At 38.4% G+C, this 21,426-nt stretch overlaps 1 protein-coding gene across 1 annotated transcript in view; it reads left to right on the top strand.

Moving 5' to 3' along the window:
• CDC14B (cell division cycle 14B) overlaps window positions 1–21,426 on the top strand; it is a 45,097-nt gene that overhangs the window by 13,188 nt on the left and 10,483 nt on the right. Inside the window, exons 4-12 of the mRNA XM_035893909.1 lie at window positions 115–191; window positions 5,233–5,299; window positions 6,737–6,799; window positions 7,697–7,784; window positions 8,117–8,347; window positions 10,130–10,268; window positions 10,398–10,551; window positions 10,816–10,916; window positions 19,936–20,052. Of these exons, the coding sequence (XP_035749802.1) occupies window positions 115–191; window positions 5,233–5,299; window positions 6,737–6,799; window positions 7,697–7,784; window positions 8,117–8,347; window positions 10,130–10,268; window positions 10,398–10,551; window positions 10,816–10,916; window positions 19,936–20,052 (1,037 nt within the window). The remainder of the gene's footprint in view (window positions 1–114; window positions 192–5,232; window positions 5,300–6,736; window positions 6,800–7,696; window positions 7,785–8,116; window positions 8,348–10,129; window positions 10,269–10,397; window positions 10,552–10,815; window positions 10,917–19,935; window positions 20,053–21,426) is intronic.

Consider the following 21,426-nt stretch of genomic DNA (forward strand, 5'->3'; position numbering starts at 1 on the left):
AGCACTTTTGGTAATTAGTCATGCCTTCTGTAGTAAACAAGTGACTTGAGGTTATTAATATCTATCTTAAAATAATATTTTTATTTTCTTTTCTGACTTTTTCTGCAAAAATAGATAATATACCTGAGAGAATCCCCAGAAGATGTGTACAGGCTTATATTAGCTGGAAGCATTTCATATCTTCCTTTCAGGTAAATAACAAGTTGTTAGAACATTCTGTACCGTGATATTTTGAAGAAGAATGTAGCATTTAGCAGTACTGATTTGGGCGGTGGGGGTGGGGGGTGTGCCTAATTTTTAAGATGTGACACATTCACTGCCTGAGCTTTAAGTGCAGACTGCTGAACAGGGGTGTTAGCAGCTGGAACTGAAGTGTACTGACAGAAGGCGAACGAGCCACGCTGCTTTGTATGCACTCTCGTTGAGCTTTTTGATCTACATTGCTTTTCACATGGCAGTCTGGTTTTGTGCCAGTAGTTGATAGTTAAACGTATCAAAATATCTGTCATTCATCTCAAATGGCTTGTAATACTTAGAGCACTCCATTTTTCCTACTTGTCGAATCTATGCAGCAACCCACAAGTACTGTTCTATACATAAAGAAGGCTAGCTAACCTCATATGACCTAGTGTAACTTTGAAGTGTTTCTTTTTACCAATGAGGAAATGTGTAAAACCACTGGTTCATGGTTGCCTGACCCTGAGGGAATGTAATCCTAGCTGTTTCAGACCACAGACTTCTCTTTGTGGTATATGCTGTGCTGCTTAGTGTAGCAAATAAAGTCGATCCGTTGTGCAGAGGAACAACTTCTTAATTTCTTCCAAAAGTTTCTAAAAGTTGGACTAAACTAATGTTACATTGGCTGCCACAATATGCAGAAAAGAATGGCCAAAAAACTTTTTAGGAGGCAAGTTTACTGTCCAAATATATGGTTACGGGGTGATAAATTTAGTCCTTGCTTGTTTGTGTTTTCTAGTTCTCTTGCCAGAGCGGCTTTTGATGATTTGAATTTCTATTACTTCCCCCCTCCACCACCAGCACATAATGGTGTAGTAGCACCTCTCTTTATTTCTATACTTCCATCATCCCATTTCTCACTTTTAAATTCCATTTTTATATTCCCAGAAGAACAAAAAGTCATCCTTAGGAAGACTGTAAGGTTTGTTTCTGAATATCGTAGAGGTCTATGTGGGTGATGGAGATAGAAGCTTTTCACTCAGGCCATATACTCTGCCCAGAGTCCCAGACCATCACTTCAGCAGCCCTACTGAAAGAAATGCAAAGATGTGTTATATGATAAGACTAACTAAGAGCTGACTTCTGAAGACATATCCAGCCTCTGGGATAAAGAATACAGTCTGTTGAAGTGCCTGCAAACTTTACCATTTTCTTGAGTTTACTAGTGCAACTAAACACGGTGCAAACAGAGAAATCCAGATTATGTTAATGATCAACTGAGATGTTGGTCTGGGCTCTGTTCCTTTAAGAACTTCTTTGAAAAGATCTCAGCAAGAAACAGTACCTTCCCATAGAATAATAAAAGTCAGTCAGGTAGTTGCTACTTAGGGTCATTACCAACACAAAAGCTTTTGTTAGCAGGATGAAAAGAATTTTTTTTTTCACTTATAGAATCACAGAATCACAGTGAGGTTGGAAGGGGCCTCTGGAGGTCATCTGGTCCAACATCAAGCAGGGCCACCTAGAGCTGGTTGCCCAGGACCATATCCAGGTGGTTTTTGAATGACTCCAGGGATGGAGACTCCTCAGCATCTTAGGGCAACCTGTTCTCCAGTGCTCAGTCACACTCAGAGTGAAAAAATGGTTCCTGATGTTCAGAGAGAACCTCCTGTGTTTTAGTTTGTGCCCATTGTCTCTGGTCATGTCACTGAGCACCACTGAGCACCACCACCATACCTCCCTTGCACTGAGGAGCCCAAAACTGGGCACAGTACTCCAGGTGTGGCCTCTCTAGTGCTGAGGAGAGGGGAAGGATCACCTCCCTTGACTTGCTGGCAATAGTTTGTCTAATGTGGTCCAGAGTACCATTAGCCTTCTTTGTCACAGGGCACATTGCTGACTCATATTCAACTTAGAGTCCACCAGGACCCCCAGGTCCTTTTCTGCGAAGCTATTTTCCAACTGGGCAGCCTCTAGCCCACACTGGTGCCTGGGGTTTTTCCTCCCCATGTGCAGGACTTTACACTTCTTATTGAACTTCATGAGGCTTCTGTCACCCATTTCACCAGCCTGTCAGGGTTCCTCTGGATGGCAGCATGACCCTCTGGCATATCAGCCACTCCTCCCAGTTTTGTGTCATCAGCAAACTTGCTGAGGGAACTCTCTGCCCCTTCATCCAGATCATTAATGAAGATGTTGAATAGGATCAAACGCATGCAGCAGTGACCCCTGGAGTACACTGCTAGTTCCTGACGTCCAACTAGACCGTGCCACTGACCACCACCCTTTAGGTCCGGCCATTCAGCCAGTTTTCAATCCACCTGTCTGCTCAACTAGCCCACACATCACTAGCTTGTCTATGAGGATCTTGTAGAGACAATGTCAAAGGCCTTACTGAAATTCAGGTAGACAATATCCACTGCTCTCCCCTCATAACCAGACCAGTCATTTCATTGTAGAAGTTTATCAGATTGGTCAAGCATGACATTGCTTTGGTGAATCCATGCTGACTACTACTTATGATTTTCTTGTCCTTAATATGCCTGGAAATGATTTCCAGGATTAGCTGCTCCATTACCTCTCTGGGGATTGAGATGACACTGACTAACCTGTAGTTCCCTGGGGATTCCCTCTTGCTCTTCTTGAACTTGAGGGTGACATTTGCTTTCCTCCAGTCTTCAGGGATTTCTCACAGTTGCCATGATTGATCAGAGATTATTGGCCTTGCAGTGACATCAGCCAGGTCTCTCAACACTCATGGGTGCATCACATCAGGGCCCATGTACCTAGTCATGTCCTGTTTGCAGAAGTATTCCCTGACCTGATCCTCTTCCACCAAGAGTACATCTTCCTTACTCCAGCCTTTCTTCCTGGTTTCTGGGAACTGGGGTTCCTGAAGGCTGGTCTTACTAGTAAAGACTGAGGCAAAGAAGGCATTCAGTATCTGAACCTTTTCCATGTCCTGTGTAACCAGTTCCCCTGTCTAATTGAGCAATGGGCTGACATCCTCCCTAGCCTTCCTTTTGTTGCCTATGTACTTATAGAAGCCCTTCATGTTTTCTTTGACATCCCTGGCCAGATTCAATTCCACTTTGGCTTTAACTTCCCTAACTTCATCTCTGGATGCTCGAACAATGTCACTATATTCCTCCTAGGTTACCTGTCCTTGCTTCCACCCTCCATATGCTTCCTTTCTGTGTTTGAGTTTGGCCAGGAGTTCCTTGTTCATCCGTGTAGGCCTCCTGGAATTTTTGCCTGCTTCATATTCATTGGGATGAACAGCTCTTAAGCTTGAAGGGGCAGATCCTTGAATATTAACCAGCTTTCTTGGGCCCCTCTTCCCTCCAGGGAAGAGTATCCCATGATACTCTTCCAAGCAGATCTTTGAAGAGGCCCAAGTCTTCTCTCCTGAAGTCCAGGGTTGACAGCTTGCTTTTCACCCTCCTCCCTGCTAAACCCTCCACCCTCCTGAACAGAGGCACAGAACTAGGTTGGAGGTGCAACCAGAATCAACTTTATTCAGGGAGAGCATGCTTTTGTACTCAGTGCACAGAGAAAACTTCCGCAAAAACTTTTCAATCAGCCCGTGCTCACAGTGGTCCTGCAGGCACCGCCCATGCAACTATCCTCCAGTCATAGCTTCTTCTAGCTTCACTTCTGCATTCCTGTGGTTCGGCTCATGACCTATGTGACTTCTGTTCCTTCTCCCACACACTATCTCATAGTCACTGCATCCAAGGCTGCCTTTGACATTCACATCCCCAATGAGCGCCTCTTTGTTGGCGAGTATGAGGCCCAGTACAGCGCTGTTCCTCATTAGCTTCCATATCACTTGGAAGAGGAAGTTGTCATCGGTTCATTGCAGGAACCTCCTGGATTGCTTATACCCCTCCAAAAGATATCAGAGTGGTTGAAGTTCCCCATGAGGCCCAGGGCCTGCAAATGTGAGGCTGCTCCACTCTGTCTGTAGAGGATCCGATCCACTTGTTCTTCCTCATCAGGTGGCCCAACAGACACCCACTACAATGTCACCTTTACCTGTCCTCTCTTTTACCTGAATGGGGTTCTGTAATTTCTTTCTCCTGATGATTTTTTTTCCCACCTTTCACACTGATTCATTAGGGAGGAAAAGGATACAAACAGATTGTAGAGGCAGCCATCCAAGTTCTTCAGAAGTTCTTCCTCCTCTCAGTTGAAATTTGAATGTGATGTATTTTTTACTTTTTTGAAACATTAGAAATTCTCTGCTGATGAGGGCTGCATGGTCTCAAAAGAAGGTATTCTGCCAGGGCATAGTATTTTTTGAGGTAGATTCAGTTTAAATTTATTTTTTGACTTGACTATAGTATTCCTGTAGAATGCTTACTTTACAGTGCTTATGGAATCTAATAATGGTCACATACTAAGAACATGCCATTCTTTGATCAGCAGAATTTAAAAAATTGTAGTTGAAAGAAGGGGTTTTCATGAAAACCAGTTTCTCCTCACATTTAAGCATAAACTATTTTATGCATCTTAAGGAAAGTCTCTTAGTATAAATCTACACAAATGTGCACCTTGACAGTTTTAGTAAGAAGATGCTGTTCACATATACACAGAAACATCTGTGCAGCATCTTTTTTCTTTTAAATTGAGTTTGAAGAAAAAATCTGCAATGTATGAAAATTTGACTTTTTTGGAAGTGTACTTCAGAAGAAAATGTTCTAAGAGTGTATTAGAATATGATACTAATTCAGGCATTAGCTTTCGCCACCAAAAGTTTGTGTTGTCTGTTCTTTGTTGACATGAACGCTGGAGCATGCTAGTTTCAATGGTCATGTCAGAAAGTGAATGTCAGCTTTACCAAAACTATAACTGGAGTAATCTTACCCTTGGATCACCTCTTAACTTATTTTCTGTTTTGTTATTATTGTGAGATGCAAGGTGGGAGAAATGAAGTAATCCTTTGACATAATTATTTCACTATAATAGTAATTAACTTGAAGCCATGTTTTGAAGGTGTTTTAGAGATGTATCTTCAATTGCTTTTACCATTCTGGTCATCATATCTTCTAGGGATGCTTCCTTTGGTACTTGCAGTTTTCATCTAACATTGCTGGACTGTTTTCATGCAATAAACAAGGTCAGTAAACCAACATTTTTCATATTGCAAAAGGTCAGCTAAGTATTGCTCAGCAGATAAAGGCAGCTTAGGAAGCTCGGATCCAATTAGAGCTGTGCAGTAGCAGATCTTCTGATTGTTGCCTAGCTTATTATGTATTATGCATTGTAACAAAACTTGTAGATACAGCATCCATAGAAGTCAGCTGACACTTTATATAATCAACTAGTGAAGATTTGAAAGAGGAAGTTTTGAGTTCTAGTCTTTCAAGACAGTCATTCACACCCCTAATCCCGAAGGGTTGTATGATACACTTATTATATGTCCCCCAGTGTTAACATTTTAGACTGAATAGAGCCCTTGAAAGAGGTTTTGAATTGGGTAGTGATACTTTTCAGGTATTTGCAGCATGTGCTAATGACTTCAGGTTTTGCGTGACAGAATACAAATAGAACAAATGTTCAGAGGCAGGTGCTTTTTAACTATAAATTATCATAATCCAGTGTTTTCTAGCAATACAGTGGGGAAATAATGTGGGATTGAAGGACAGGGGAATTTATATGCATTCTTTTTAGTCTGTATGAGTAGTGAAACAGGGAATTCTGCAGCTTTCCACCCTACCACTGTCTTCTGTATTATGGGTATCTCTGCCAAATACCGGTATTTTTACTGAATAAGCTAGCTTCTCGAAGGTTTGTGATTTTCAGCTTTCTTGAATGTTTTGACATTGGCTGCCTGTATGCCAGGAGTGGTGAATTGCTATTCTTCTTAGTACTGGTGAACAGCAAGGAAAAATTCAAAAGATTATACAGTGAAAGAGGGAATTAGAATGTAGTATTTTAAATATCTGGAGATAACAGGATTATCTGTATTTGTGCTTCCTGAATTAACAAGTGGGTAAACTGCCAGTTACTCAAATGTTTACATTTTTTTATACATTATTAAATATAATGGTTGTGGATAATTATGGCACATCAGGGACCACAGTAGTGTCTGCTTAGGACTGTGTGTCTGTGAACAATTTAAATTCAATTAAGATATTAGCATCCTAATGAGAGCAAATAGCTTTCATCCACAAAAATATTTGCAATCCTTGAATGCAGACTTTAGAATGTACTCAATATTTTTAATAGACAATTTTTGCCAGTTTTCCTCTTTTTTTTTATTTTGTACTCCTAGCAGTAATAAAAGGACTGAATGCTTCAGTAGTCTGGAATTTTGTAGTGATTCGATGAAAACAGAAGGGAGTAGATTTGCTTGTCTAACTTCACTCATATTAAAATTGACAAATCTCTTTTGAACCAAGACTGAATTGACATGTATTTTTTCAAATATGTGAAGAAATCTCTGTGAAAGAGTGGAACAGGAATTAAAGGGCTTTCTGTAACCTAAAAGAGTGATAAACTGTCCTCATTCAAAAGATGATGTCTTTGTTAAAAGCCGTGTTCTGAATTTTAGGCTTTACAATATGGTTTCCTGGATTTCAATACGTTTGACCTAAATGAATATGAGCATTACGAAGTAAGTGTTCAGTATCAGTCTTCTTATTTGTTTGCTGTTGCTAATGCTAAGATGATTGTTTACAGTATGTGATTTTTTTTTTGTAGTACTAGGTTCCATTTCTGTTTTGTGTCTTTAAAAAGTTTGATTGTTAAATAAAGGTGTGTGGTCAGAGAGAGAATATTAAAATTCAGATTTAAGCATAGTGAGCCTCAAACCTGAGGGGGAAAGCAGAAACCACATTTCCATTGTTATTAAAGCTCTGGAAGATTATTTGGCCATCTTTTAGAGGTCATGCATATTCTTGAGCAGTCTTGATGGCTTGATGGTTTGAGGCCATTCGAGTCCAAGCCTAACTGAATTTTGGAGAGCAATCAAAGTATGTATCTGTGAACACATGGCAAAGGTATAATAACACTCTTTGAGGTAAAGAAGGGAACAGGGCTAGGAAACTCCAAGCCTATAAAATTCACTTTGGGGCGTGGGAATCAAATGTGTCAATGAAGGACTGCAACTCTTGACTATATGCAGTCTCAGAAATGCAAAGCTGCCAGTTATCTGTAAAGAGAAAATTAAGTGTTCTTAGAATCTAAAAAATCATGATTTAAGTTGTGAACAGAGATATGGCCAAGTTCATAATTTAAAAACCTATAAAAATTAAAAATTGGAAGTTGCCTCTTATCTGAAGGGCATCAGGTGTTTTGTTCTAAAACTCTTAAGTTAGAAAGAGGAGAACACAGGCAAGAAAAGTGAGGTTGAGAGCATCTGGCATCTTCCTGGTGGAACAGAAAGCAGGTGACTAAACATAATTCCTTTGGCAGAAATTGTACATCAATTCTATCTAGCATGTATTTTGAAACATAAGGAAAAGCCTGAAAATACAGGGATAATGACAAACAAAGCATTTTCTCTTGACAGAGAGCAGAAAATGGAGATTTTAACTGGATAATACCAAACAAATTCATTGCCTTCAGTGGACCTCATTCAAGAAGTAAAATTGAAAATGGTATGCTTAAAAAAGGAGGTGGGGGACACAAGCCCACTGCTTTCTTAGTTGATTGTTATCAGTAAGAACAAGTTTTAAAAATTGTTCCTCAAACAGTGTGTTTTTTCTTTGGCTCTTTTTCTTTTATAAGAACTCTGGCCGTAAAATTTTAATGCTTGGTTTAATTGTATCTGACCTAGGTGATTATGTTAAAATTCCATTTTTGGTTAGTCTATTTCTTTATGTTGAGCATGAGTTCTGTTTTGAAAGTGTTTTCGTCTCTTGTTTTTGAGTCTTTGTTTATCTCTGCAGTTTAAGCCTTACTCTTCCCCCCCCCCTCTTTTCTCAAATAGGCTATCCCCACCATGCTCCAGAGGCTTATTTCCCGTACTTCAGGAAACATAAGGTCACCACTATAATACGCCTCAACAAAAAACTGTATGATGCCAAACGATTTACAGATGCTGGGTTTGAGCATTTTGACCTCTTCTTTGCTGATGGAAGTACACCTAGTGATACTATAGTTAAAACATTTCTAAATATTTGTGAAAATGCTGAAGGTGTTATAGCCGTTCATTGCAAAGGTATAGTGTAAAACCGATTTATATTACAAGTGATGCTTATAGTTACAGTTCCTGAGGTATTTTTCACTATAATTCTGTTATTTCTGGTTATTAACATCTTTGCCAAACTGCAGCTTTTCCTTACAAATTCTTTCTATGCTTCTGTTTTCTATTTCATCTTCTAATTTTTTAAGTTCCAGAAAAAATTTCCCAGCTGTTTCCAAGAATGAGGTTGGGGAAAGTGATCTTGCCAGTATTAGCCGCTCTTTCTGCTAGAAAGTGCTACCACTTTCAAAGGGTGCTTTTGGGCAGGAATTTGAAGTCCTGGCAAGGTTTATAGGTCTTTCTGAAAACACACAGTTAAGTATACCAAGTAGTAAACTTTTGAAAATATAAATGCAGCTTTTTGAGGAGACTGCTCATGAGTGTTCTTTCAGAACCACAAAAATCTTTATCCCTCAAAAGCCCTTTATACTAGCTACACTCTGAGTAACAGTTCCTTCAGAGTTAGACTGCCAAGGAGAAGATATTCAGAGCATGCCCAAGGCAGCTAGTATAATGATACAGTTTTCTGTGGTCCTAGAGGAACTATGTTTCCCTTCTCACACATTCTTTTAGTAGTCTATCAGACATTTGTTCTCCCCAAACTCTGCCTCACTAGCATACCTGGTAATGCTGTGATTGAAGGAGAAAGGCCTTTTTCTTAACCCATTTGCCCATTTGGGGCCTGCAAAGACTGCATTTTTGTGCCTGGATCTGCTATCCATTTTCTGCATGCTTAACAGGATTACACTGTGAAATGGAAGAATTGGTAAAAACTTCATCTTGACTGTTGGGAAGCAAGTGCATATTCTTATTCTCAACTGAGGTGATAAATTTGGGCATATGGCTTAATTGATTACGCCTGAATATTGAGTATCAGTGGTACAAGTGCTTTGTTTTCATTCAAATTAAGATGGTCTCTGATATTTATCATACTAAACGTGTCTAGGCTACGTTATGTTCCTCAACCTGCTCTTACTGCTGAGAAAGAACAGAACGCTGTAGCCTGTTCTTAAAGCTGGACAAGGCATGGAAAGCGCTGCGTGGTTCTCTTGGCTATTGGGCTGTACTGAAGATTTTACGCTGGTGTTGATTGGTTGCTTGTTAAATGAGAGAAGATGATGTGTGGTTTGACATTTACAGTAAGTGATCAAGGAGAGGAGCCACTTAGCTGGAGCTGTCCTCCTTTCCTTCTCATGTTTTTCACGGTAAATAGAACTGTTTTGAGGGCTGTGGCAAAGAAGGTTCCTCATGCTGGAGTACTTTTTACCTGTGTTGGCTAGTACCCAGACTTGCTTGTTGCAAAATTCGTCTTTTCTTCGGGAACTAAAGTAAGAAATTAATTAGAGGAGGGATTGGAAAAGCAACAGGTTTCAGTGCAATGTGTGATCAATTTGCAAGAAGGTGCTTTGAGAATTTTGAGAAAAAGCCAGCTGTTCATCCCATGCGTAAAAACATTCTCATATCTATATACATATTCATAGGTAGATAGGTAAATAAAGATAGATTTACAGGTATTTGTAAAGTTGCTGGCTTTGGAAGGTTACCTCCCTCAAAAAACATGTGAACAATGTGTTAGTAGACTTGTATATAGAAAAAAAGAATTCAGAAGGTGAATTGCACTAACCAAGTTTGATCAGTAACAGGTTTGTTTATTAAATTAGGCAAGTAACTATTTGTCCAAGTAACAATGTCTATAGCTACAGCAGATTCCAGATGAAGATAGGTATATGAAAGAAGCCATTCTTTTATCTTACACAGCTGGTCTTGGACGAACTGGCACACTTATTGCCTGTTACATTATGAAGCATTATCGGATGACAGCTGCTGAAACTATCGCCTGGATTAGAATAAATAGACCTGGTTCAGTGATTGGGCCACAGCAACACTTCCTGATGGAGTAAGTAGATTGACTGTAAATTGTTTCAAAAATAGATCTAGATGTCTTTTTCTTCTTCTTTTATTGATCACTTAGTAATATTTTGGTGTTAATTTGTTGTGTTTGGGGTTTTTTGCCATATTATAATAGGAAACAGGCAGAACTTTGGACAGAAGGAGATATTTTCCATGCAAAGCTGAAAGGAAACCGTAAAATTGCTGTAACAAGAATTCTGTCAGGAGTAGATGATATTTCAATTAATGACACGAGAAACAGGAGAACCATCCGAAAGGACATTGAACTGGTAACCATCAGAATATTGTGCTCTTGTAAAAGTTGTAACTGCTGTTGAGAATCTCTCAGGGTCTGAATAAACCTGTGGGTATGGTAAAACTGTGTTAATCTGATTGTTTTTCTGCTTGCACTTGCTGTATCAAGGGATATGGGGGAAAAAACTTTCCTGTTGAGATGATTCTAACTTTAAGATTCAAGATAAGGTTAATTCTTCAATGTCTAAGTGTCTGTGTTTTAATCTTTGTTTATCCCTTCCCTGCCTCCACTTATCCAGTACAGCGATGAAGATGAAACAAACCGTGTAACACAAGGTGATAAGCTTCGTGCTCTGAAAAGTAGAAGGCAGGCAAAAGGTCCAACTGCATCTCCGCTAACGTAAGTCAGTTTCTGAATGTATAAATGCCAGAAAGACTTTTATCCTCCTCTTTATGCACACTTCCATTTGTCCCCAAAAGTTTGTTGCCAAGGCTGCTTTTAATCATTTAAAACAAGCGGGAGATTCACCGTTTCTCCGAAGGCTTGGTTGAGCGCTCGGAAGGCAGGAGAACTTGGTTAAAGAACTTCATTTCTCAATTTTTGGTTTTCTGCATTGTTTTTGATTCCAGTAGTCTGCGTTTCACAAGCTCCCACAGTATTTCTGAATGCTTTACTTGTAATTTAATCACAGTCATTCCCTTCTCTTTCCTGTGGTAGTATAAAAATGGAAGAATATGACTTTACGTGGTGGTATTTGACTGGCTGAGATAAGGTATGCGCTGTTTTTTGAAGTAAAGTCAGCTACCTAAGAAGAAGAGTTGAAAGAAGAATCTTTAGCTTCCTCTTCCTTGGAAAGAAACTTTCCCTAAATCCTGTGAGCTTTGGTATAATGTCTGGTAGATCTGGAAGGCAGGGAGTAGCACTATTTCTGTAAATAAATTCAAAAGGAGTGCATTTCTGTCAAGGAGCCTGGTATGCTAGTCTCTTTGTTTTAGACAAGTACTGAAACACCACCTGTAAAAGAAAGTTCGTAGTCACCTTCGCATCTGTTGTGGCTTGTAGCAGCTGCAGGTAGAAGAAACTTTGTCTGCCCTTAAATAAATTGCAAGAGAATGGAAGACTTGCAGGACATATCTGGATCTCATTTGATTGCTAGGAAAGGAATGGTGGCCCCTGGCTGTCAGATTTTTGCAAATAACACAGCACCAGAGTCACAGACCAAAGGCAACTTGGCTTTTGTTGTGCTGTCTTTCTGTATGGGATGCTGCTGCTAGCTGTTGGCCTTTTTTTTCTTTGCCTTTTTTTTCTTTGCCTTTTTTTTCTTTGCCTTTTTTTCCTTTGCCTTTTTTTCCTTTGCCTTTTTTTCCTTTGCCTTTTTTTCCTTTGCCTTTTCTTCCTTTGCCTTTTCTTCCTTTGCCTTTTTTTCCTTTGCCTTTTTTTTTTTGCCTTTTTTTCTTTTGCCTTTTTTTTTTTTTTTTTTAAGACCAGTGTCATCAGACTTTTAGAAAAAAGTGAGAGGTATATAGTAAGAACATGCTGAAGGTGCTGAGTATGTCTTTGGAAACCCTCACACATTGTTATGTATGATTTCTGTTTCTGTTTTAAGATTCTCTTCTGTTCATGCTCATCATTGACACAGGCAATCATATAAGAAACAACCGATTCAAAACAAAGCCTGTATCTAACTGGCATTAAAAAACCCTAAACACATCACCTCAGTTACCTCAAATAGCACAGTAAAAACCAGCTACCTTGCACATTAGTTTCTAAGCCACATAGTGCCTTAATTTCCATGTCCTAATATTTTTTCATAAAAGGTACTTTAAGTCATGTAATAAAGGTTGTGAAAGATCTCACTTATTGTGTGTTCTGTAGGATGAATGTAGACCATGTGATAATCTGTTCAGAACCATTGTCTTAACATGCAGAAAGCCTATCAACTATTAAAATATTATTCCATTCATGAAGCATTCTGACTGCTCTAATTAAAAGTAGTTAGCTTATACTTCTGTAGAATTAAAATAATTGATATAGTTGGTTTTTATAGCATGCATTGTGGCACAGGGAGTTGGAATTTTCCTCCTTCTGTTCCCCTGAGTTATTTGTATGGTTTGCAGCTTGTACTGAAATAATTTGGTGAAAAATAATTGTATAACTTCTTACATTCTTTGTGTTACTACTATCAAACCAAAATACCACTAGGAATATTTAGCTGCCCTATGTGAGTCTGAAGTCTTCCCTGCTAGAAGAGGTATCAGTCTTTTTCCCTTTGAGTTCAGACTGTTAAAAATAATTAATCTTGCAGTGAAACTGATTAATTTTATCTAAGCAAACAAAAAGAAGCTTCTAAATCCTCTGTGTAGTTTTATTTCACAGAAAAGGAAAAAAAAAAGAAGGCAAAATAAGAGCACCAGAAGCTGGGACAATTACAGTCTTTGAGAGCTAGAGGCATTACTTATGTTTAAGTCTCAAGGGGTTTGTGTATAATGTTTTTTAACGTTTATTGAAGTTGGTTGTATAAGCTCTATATGCTTTGATGAATGGATATTTTGAATATGTTCTAATTAGTGATATTCGGCATCTTTGGCCAAAGGATTATGAATTACCTTTTGCTACTTGGAACACAAAAAGGTAATATACCCCATCATATGGGTATTTACGTAAATTGTTCCTACAAACTCATCTGGCTCTGATCTAATGTTTTAGTATTCAAACTTGGGATCATGAAGTAGGATGAATGAATACAGGCAGATCAAACTGCATAAGAGATGGCATAAAGTGGTCAGAGATGTACTGCTCCAGCATGCACTTATTTTCAGAAGAGTGCTACACACTTTCTTTGGAATAGACAACTTTAGCGAGGATTTCAGAAAATCCAACACATGGATACTATATTTGGCAATTTATGGTTGCATGGATTCATAAAAAGTAAGAAAATGCTTGGCAAAGGTTGTAGAGCAAAATGCTGTTGAAGAACTTGAAACAAGCTGAAATGCACCAATAGCTTTTTCTTTTGAATTTTTGTTCATCTTTTCCTCCCCTCCAACCCCTTTTTTAGATGGCTCCTAGCTATGCTGGTGTCTACACTGTGTAGCATTGTCATCTGGTGGATTGTATGTGGCTCCCTTCTGCCCAGCCTGCTATTCTGTCTAGATGGTTTAAGAACATAGTAACCATCAGGACCCCTTGAGAGAGAGCCACTGTGTAAGTGTCCCATTCCATTTCTCTACAATAGCTCACGCTTGCTGTCTAGTATGTCTCATAAATGCATGTTTTCATATCATGTTTCTTACTGGTTTTGTTGCAAGAGTAAATTTCACTGCTCTGGCTTTGTTGTGGTTTTGTATATATTATTTGGAATAACAGTGATTTTTATGGCTGGTTTGCAATACAAAAGGTGCAGAGCTTTTATAGTTAGAATAACTTATAATTTTGAAGCCTTTCTTCTCTGCATGCTCCTGCAAATAAGCAAAACTACATAATCAAAATTATATTTGTAAAAAGGAAAAAGTACTGCTTTAAAGTATGATCCTGTCCTTTGCGTATTGCAAATGAAGATGTTAGCCCCAGTTTTACTTTGAAATTCATGAACTTGCAAAGGAGCTTAGTTTCCCAAAGGATGGTTTTATTCCTGTGAAATGCCAGGAATTAGAATTTGTTAGAAATTTGTAAGTAGGTCTTTGTTTTTACTAAGAAATTATAGTATTATATGCCGTAAGAGGTAGTAAAATGGGACTTCTTTTTTCCTTTTTAACATAACAGAAGATGAGGCAGGTTGCAGTATTAGGTCAAAGCTCACTTTTTTACCCAGCCAATCTGGTTTCATCTTCTTTTGTCCTCAATTATTTTTTTATAGAGCTTTAGGAGACTAGTTAAATCCCTTCTTTCTGTTACTTGGATTCAGGAGCTGAGTAGAGCATTAAAAACACGTTAGTTCCTTGACTACAGTTTTCACTCTTTCTCCACTCCACTTTTGTCAGAGTGGCTGCAGTGATGGCTGTGCCTCTCTTCCGCTTAAAAGGTGCAATGTTTTCATCAAATGAGAACTTCCATCTTTCAGCCAAACAAAACTTCAGCAGCACGCAGAACTGCCAGGAGATCCAAACAGGAACTTTTTGCTTGCTACCGCATCTCCCTGGAGCTGCTCCACCACCACCCTCAAAGCAAAATGGTTACTTTGGGTGAATGCTTGAAACTTTGGTGCTCTTAGGGAAAAAATAGGTCAGAAAAAGTGTTTTACACCAGAGTACTAAGCAGAACATGAAAGTTAAGGGTTTCTATCCTTCTTACCTTTGGCCTTGCAACTTTTTGTCTGCATTTTCAAAAACTGCGGGACTCTTTCTGCTAAAGTAAATGACTAATAACTAAAAGAGTGAGAACTGGGGAACTTGTGGACAACTTAGTTACCCTACTAGCCTTAGCTTAATATGTTCTTTTGGAGGTAAAAAAAAAGAAGTAAAGATCCCTTTAGCTGTTTTTTTTTTTTTTCATTGGTACCTAACTTTGTCAAAGAACATACTTAAATGAGAGGCTTGTTTTCAAAGTTTTATACTGAATGTAGCAGTATTTCTTGTCTCGGTGTTTTCCAGAAGTCAGACCTCAGATTTCTAAACACAGACTAAAAAGCTAAACTTAAAACACTGGTTAAAAAAAGGAAAAAAATCTGTCCTTTGTTTTTCTGTACTATAAGATCAATTTCACTCAACTGTCATCCTTTCTTTCTCTTACAGTTTCTGTGTTCTGTCTAAAAACTCCCTTAATAGAAAAGATTGATTGATATTGGTAAATGTGTCACGATGCAAGCAGTTGGGTTACTGGTGCTGCTGCCTCATATCCAGGATTGACAATCATACAACGTTGGTTTATGTCTGGCAAAATGCTTAAGCTGTTCTTAAAAGCTAGACTAACATTCTCTCCATTACGCAGCTAGTGTCCCTTGTGCTTTAAGAGATCAAATTATCAATCAGGATCATGAATCTCTCTGGGCTAGCCAGGCGGTCCTGTTGGCTGGAGCCCTGTAGACTGAAGAGTATCAGTCACTTGTTGCCTTGGAACAGTGGTAGAAGACTCAGGCCTGTTTTCCTAAAAATCATGAGTTGATGTAGGGGAAAGCAATATTGCATTTGACAGACCTCATAAAACAGGTAGCCTTGGCAAGAATAAAATGCCCATCACAGGTCAGAGAAGACATGCTCCTGTGTAACCTCTCTTCCCTCATCCCTCCTTAGCACACTAACAATCTTTCTTTTAAAAAAAAGCTAGTTTTGTGGATTGATTTGTCTTCAAGATATTTAACTTTGCTGGCATTTCAAGCTTTTTGATTTTGTCTTGGGTTGTGAGGTTTGAGCTTTTGTGTCCTGGTGGTGTACCTGTCCCCCTGTGCCGCTCTGAGTTAAATGGTGAACTATTTAAAAGATTGTGCTACTGACCCAAACACCATGCCACTTAGGCAGGTTTTGATTTGTTTAAAGGCTGATATATTAGCTTGAATAAGAAAGTAGTGTATAAACTAGTGTGGTATTTGGGGATTATATTCAGAACTACCAAGTGATGCTTCCATTACAGATTAACTTAGTCTTAGCGTTACTATTACAGCATGTGTTCAGAAAATGTTCTACTTTTTCTTTTTTTTTTTTAAACTATATTTCACTGAGTTAGAAAAGCTTTGTGTACCTCAGATGCACTTTCTGCTCATGTTCCTGGAAGTTGATTGTTGTCACATACAGCATGACATGCTAGTTTACATTCACAGTTACAAAGCAGTAAGGTAGCTGTCCTGAGGATCTTGCCCTTCTCTGATATAGTTTGGGAATTTTTTTAGTGCTGAGATTTTGGGAGGATTTCCTCTACTGTGGCGTCATGTCCATTATAAAACCTATCTATCAAACCTGCTGCTAATCTAATTGTGTGTTGTGGTTTCACCCCAGTTGGCAACCAAGCATCACCCAGCCACTCTTCCCCAGTGGGAAGAGGGAGAGAATCGGAAGGGCAAAAGTAAGAAAATTTGTGGGTGGAGATAAGAACAGTTTAATGATTGAAATAAAATAAAAATAATTAATAATAATAATAATAATAACAACAACAACAATAATAATGTGTAATGAAAAGAAAAACAACAAAAAGAGATGGAGAAACAAAACCCAGGAAAAACAAGTGATGCAACCACTCACCACCCACCAACCAGTGCCCAGACAGTTCCCAAGCAGCAATCACTGCTCCCCGGCCAACTCCCCCCGCTTTATATACTGAGCATGACATCATATTGATATTGAATGTCCCTTTGGCCAGTTTGGGTCAGTTGTCTTGGCTCTGCTCCTTCCCAGCTTCTTGTGCTCCTCCTTGCTGGCAAAGCATGGGAAGCTGACAAGTCCTTGTCTTAGTATAAGCACTGCTCAGCAACAACTAAAACATCAATGAGTTATCAACATTATTCTCATTCTGAATCCAAACCATAGCACTCTGCCAGCTACTAGGAGAAAAATTAACCCTATCCCAGCCAAAACTGGGACTTCATGTTAAATCAAAATTCCATACATTAAAGACAGTTTCTTCTCTTACCTTAAACATGTATGCAGTAGCATTCTAATAAAAGCTCTGATAGCACTGCTCCTAAGCTGACAGTTAGGCCCAAAGGCAACTCTAATTGTAACACTGTGTCAGACAATGGTGTAAATGGGACCTCATCTGTTTTCTTTGAGGTGCTATCAGCCTTGGAAGTCTAGAATTTTAGTCTTATTTAAACATGTCTGTCAGATCATTCAGCAAATGTCTTGTTCACAGGGTTTTCAGTTAATCTTTACTCTTGGGTAGCTATGTGAAGTTGCATAGTGCTGAGATGTAAAAATGACATATCTACTGAAGAACAGATAATGTTAAAGGTTCTACCATGCTCACAGCTGGCTCTGAGCTGATCCCCTAAGCCAGCTCCTACTCTCCCTACCCTTTGGTAGATACAGCAATCTTAAAAGGATGATGTTGTTGTTGGTTTGGTTTTAAGGTGCAATTATGTATGGTGACTACTTTTATGAGTCACATTCTCATTTAGAACCTCTATTCTTTCTTTGTTTTGAACAGATAAAATGAAATTATGTGGGAAGTAAGGACTTACCTATGATATGTTGAAAATACGAATATTTAAGTGCAAGATGATATCTTAATGCTTCGTAGTGTTTCAGTTCATATTAGATAAGTATATGCGTTTAAGCCGTATATACTGACCTGTTCTCTGTACTTCTGGTGTCTGGAAAGAATGGACACCTATAAGAAAGATTACAGCCATTAGGTTATGTTCCAATAACTTTTGCTTTCTTTTATATGTATATTACGTTCATTTTATACAGAGAGATGCTGTATGTCTATATTTAAGGAGAAAACATGATTTTTCTATATTTCTGTCTGTATGAACGCTAACAAACCACTATGTGCCATGATTTGGTCATGCATATATTTCAGTGACTAAATGTTATGGGGTTAAGCCAGCTTTGTACCTTTCTGTTCAGTCCTGGAAGTTGCTAGTGGCAGAGATAAAAGGTGTAATGCAAGTCTTTTTTCACCACTGGTGTAATTTCTAAAGCTTAATTGAAAGTGCAGTAGCCCAAATTTGTTCATGTTGTATGACAGCTGTGTCACGGAAAGGAGAATTTTAGGTTTTAATATTAGAACTTTGGTATTAGAACTTGTTAGAACTGGTTTACAAGCACAATAGAAATTATTGAATTTCCAGGTTTTGAACCTTTTCACCTTGGGCATGCAAGGAAAACAGATGTTTATTAGAAGAATTTGTGTTGTCTACAGAAGCATGATATGATGTTGAAGGTATCTGGTTTTATTTTCAGCCTCTTGAATAACCTATTCCTCCGATTTCAAATGTGTTGTGTTTACCATAGAATTTACTTTGCATTTTGTTAGTCCTTGCCATTTCAATCTTGTATCTTATCTTGGAGGAAGAGAAGGCTTTCGTTTGGACTTTTGCAAATTAAGTGACAAGATTTTGCAAGTCTGAAATACTAAGAAAGATTTCTTTAAGTAGAAATTTAAAATATTTGAACTTCGTAGTTCTGTAGTCATCTGTTTGCTAAACAGTCTAAAAGTATGAGGTAAATAAGGTTGCTGACCAGTTTTACTGATGTAAAGAATTTATTTTAGATGAAATTGTGTTATCTCTGATGCATACTCTAATTCTGTATCAAACCCATATGAAACAGTGAAAGCATAGGGGTTTTTTTCCTATTTCTTTATTGTGGTGAACATGTTATGTGAGTAGGAAAATACTTGTTTTTTCTCCCATGTATGTCTGTCCAGTTTTACTCCAAAAGATATGGTTTATGTTTGTATCTAGGATTCCTTGAAAACAATTTCTTCGGAGTATTAATCAAGCAGACTGTGGTTTATACAACTTAATGAAGGTTTTGATTTCCAATCTAGCATAATCTGCTGACACAGATGGACTCAGTGAGGCCACTGAAAATTAGAGTCTAGTAACAGCAGGTGAAAAAACAGTAATAGCTAAGTTACTCTTAGCTCTGAATCTCTAAAATAATGTGTAGTTTTATAGCTGGAATCTTGCACAGATGAAATGACTAGGGAATAGATGTGTAGAATGGTGTTCTAAACAGATATCTGTGGGCTTCATTGACCAGTTGTCACTTTTTGTTTCCATCGTAATTGCACTACAAGTATTTAGGAACACAGATGTGGTCTCCCTACAAACCAGTTGGTTTGTGGCTAAAAATAGTTGTTTGCATTTCACAATCTGGAGTTCTTTTGTTACTGATGTAAGCAACACTAGGATTTATCTGCCTGTTAGGATATAGTCAATATCTTGCTCTAGAGTCTTCCAGAGATGCGACTGAGGACAACCAGCTCTGTTTTCAGTGTGGTGTAGGCAATGATTTTCCTAGCCTACTGTATTTGAAGGGAAAATCTCATGGCAAGTTGCAGCTGATTTAGACTTTGGTCTTCACAAATTGAATTACTTGGGGTTTTTTCTGAATACGTTTCTGTGTCAGTCTGGAAAATAATGTATGTTTTTGTTGCATACTTCAGATTTTATCTATTTTTTTTGTTTTGTTGGAGCAATTTAAAATACATTTTCTTAGCTTTTTGTCTTCCAGAAACTTAACAGGAGATTCAAAATGATTAATTTAATCCATTCTTTGAAAGCAAAAGAAAAATCAAACAAAGCAACAAAACAAACTGCTATGCTCCTAATAAAACAACTTGCATTACCATAGTTATAACATATAACAATGTTATAAAGAGAAGAATGTGTTTCAGGCAGAAGAATTTGCTTTTCTGAATTATTTGTGAAAAGCCAGCTGATACTTGTTAGCTCTGCTGCAACTGTAATGTCCTCTTCTCAGTGTTTTCCTAGAAACTTTTAAGTTGTATAATCTTTCTTTTTTCCTACTCTTTTCAGAGTAATTCTGCAGTCCACTGTTCAGAAACATAAAACCTCTGAACCTAGCATTTCTGACAGTACAGACATTACTAAAAGAACTACCAGGTCTGCTGCAAGAAAAAACAGTTTAAAAAGGTGAGAGTTACCCTCTTTACAGATCCAGTAACTTGTTCTCTAGGCAAATACTTTAAGCTAGCGTATCCATTGCTGACAGGAGCTTTTGCCACAGTTCAACTCCTCCTCCTAGCAATGAGAAACGAGAAACAGTCTTACGGTTTATGTCCTGTACTGAGAATATCTGGAACCTTAAATCTTATGTTATTTGTTAATGTTTTTCAGTCTTTCCACTTTGAGAATTTTATATTGTAGTTCCTAATGTGATTCAGAATTACTGAAGGTGAGGGGTTTGGGTAACAAAAAAACCACCTTTCTTTACCAAACCTCTTCACAGCATTAAGTCAATTATTAGTCAGTACATAAAGTCAAAACTAAGAGGAATTTGACGGACAACTGAAATGCAGTAGTAGTGGAGAGGTGAAGTGTATAAAATGCATGTGTATACTGGTATGAGGTTTTGTGCTGAGAGTATATGACTGATAATGTGAACTGAACCTGTTAAGTAAAGCTTAATGAAATTTTAAATTTGGATGTATTTATGCAAGACTGAAAGTGCCTTTTGGCCCAGAAACAGGTGGCCACACTACTATGAAGTTTCGTCACGTGTCCATGTGTTCATGCCCCTCTATAGCAGCTCTCCAGGTCATTATCAAAGATAAGCCTAGGAGTGTAACTTAAAACAATTTCCAAGCAATTTCCAGTGGTTACAATTGACCAGAATTTGTCTTGTACTTACAGTGAAAAACTTTTGAATGAGTTTGTCGGGTGCTGAAGAGACTTAACTTTTATTGGGAAGAGTAAAGGGTGGCAAAAACCATAAAAAGTAATTATGTAGCTTGATTTATAAATATTGCTGAAAATTCCAAGTTCTTGGGGAGTTTTTTCCCCACAGAGATTTTCTTTTCTCTTCCCTTCCTCATCCTGCTATCTTGAAGGTAACAGAACTTATGAAAAATTTACTCTATCAGGCAACAGAAATAGTCACTAATAGTAGACTGCAGTAAATTCTAGTCAGAGAATTTCTAGCAGTGGCTATATGAACTACATTTTGATTCATACTGTCATGGTTTAACCCGGCTGGCAACTAAGCACCACACAGCTGCTCGCTCAGTGGGATGGGAGGGGAGAATCGGAAAGGACAAAAAAAAAGGTTAGAGCCATGGGCTGAGATGAAGACAATTTGATAAGAGAAAATAGTAATAATAGTCATAATGAGAGTGGTAACAGAATATACAGAATATACAAAACAAACTATGCACAATGCAGTTACTCACCACCCGCCCGCCGACCGATGCCCAGCCCGTCCCGAGCCGCGATCACTACCTGAGCCACGATCACTACCTGAGCCGCGATCACTACCCGAGCTGCGAGCAGTCCCCGAGCAGCGATCAC

Source organism: Egretta garzetta, unplaced genomic scaffold (assembly GCF_000687185.1).
Source record: "Egretta garzetta isolate BGI_Z169 unplaced genomic scaffold, ASM68718v1 scaffold310, whole genome shotgun sequence".
NCBI lineage: Eukaryota > Metazoa > Chordata > Aves > Pelecaniformes > Ardeidae > Egretta > Egretta garzetta.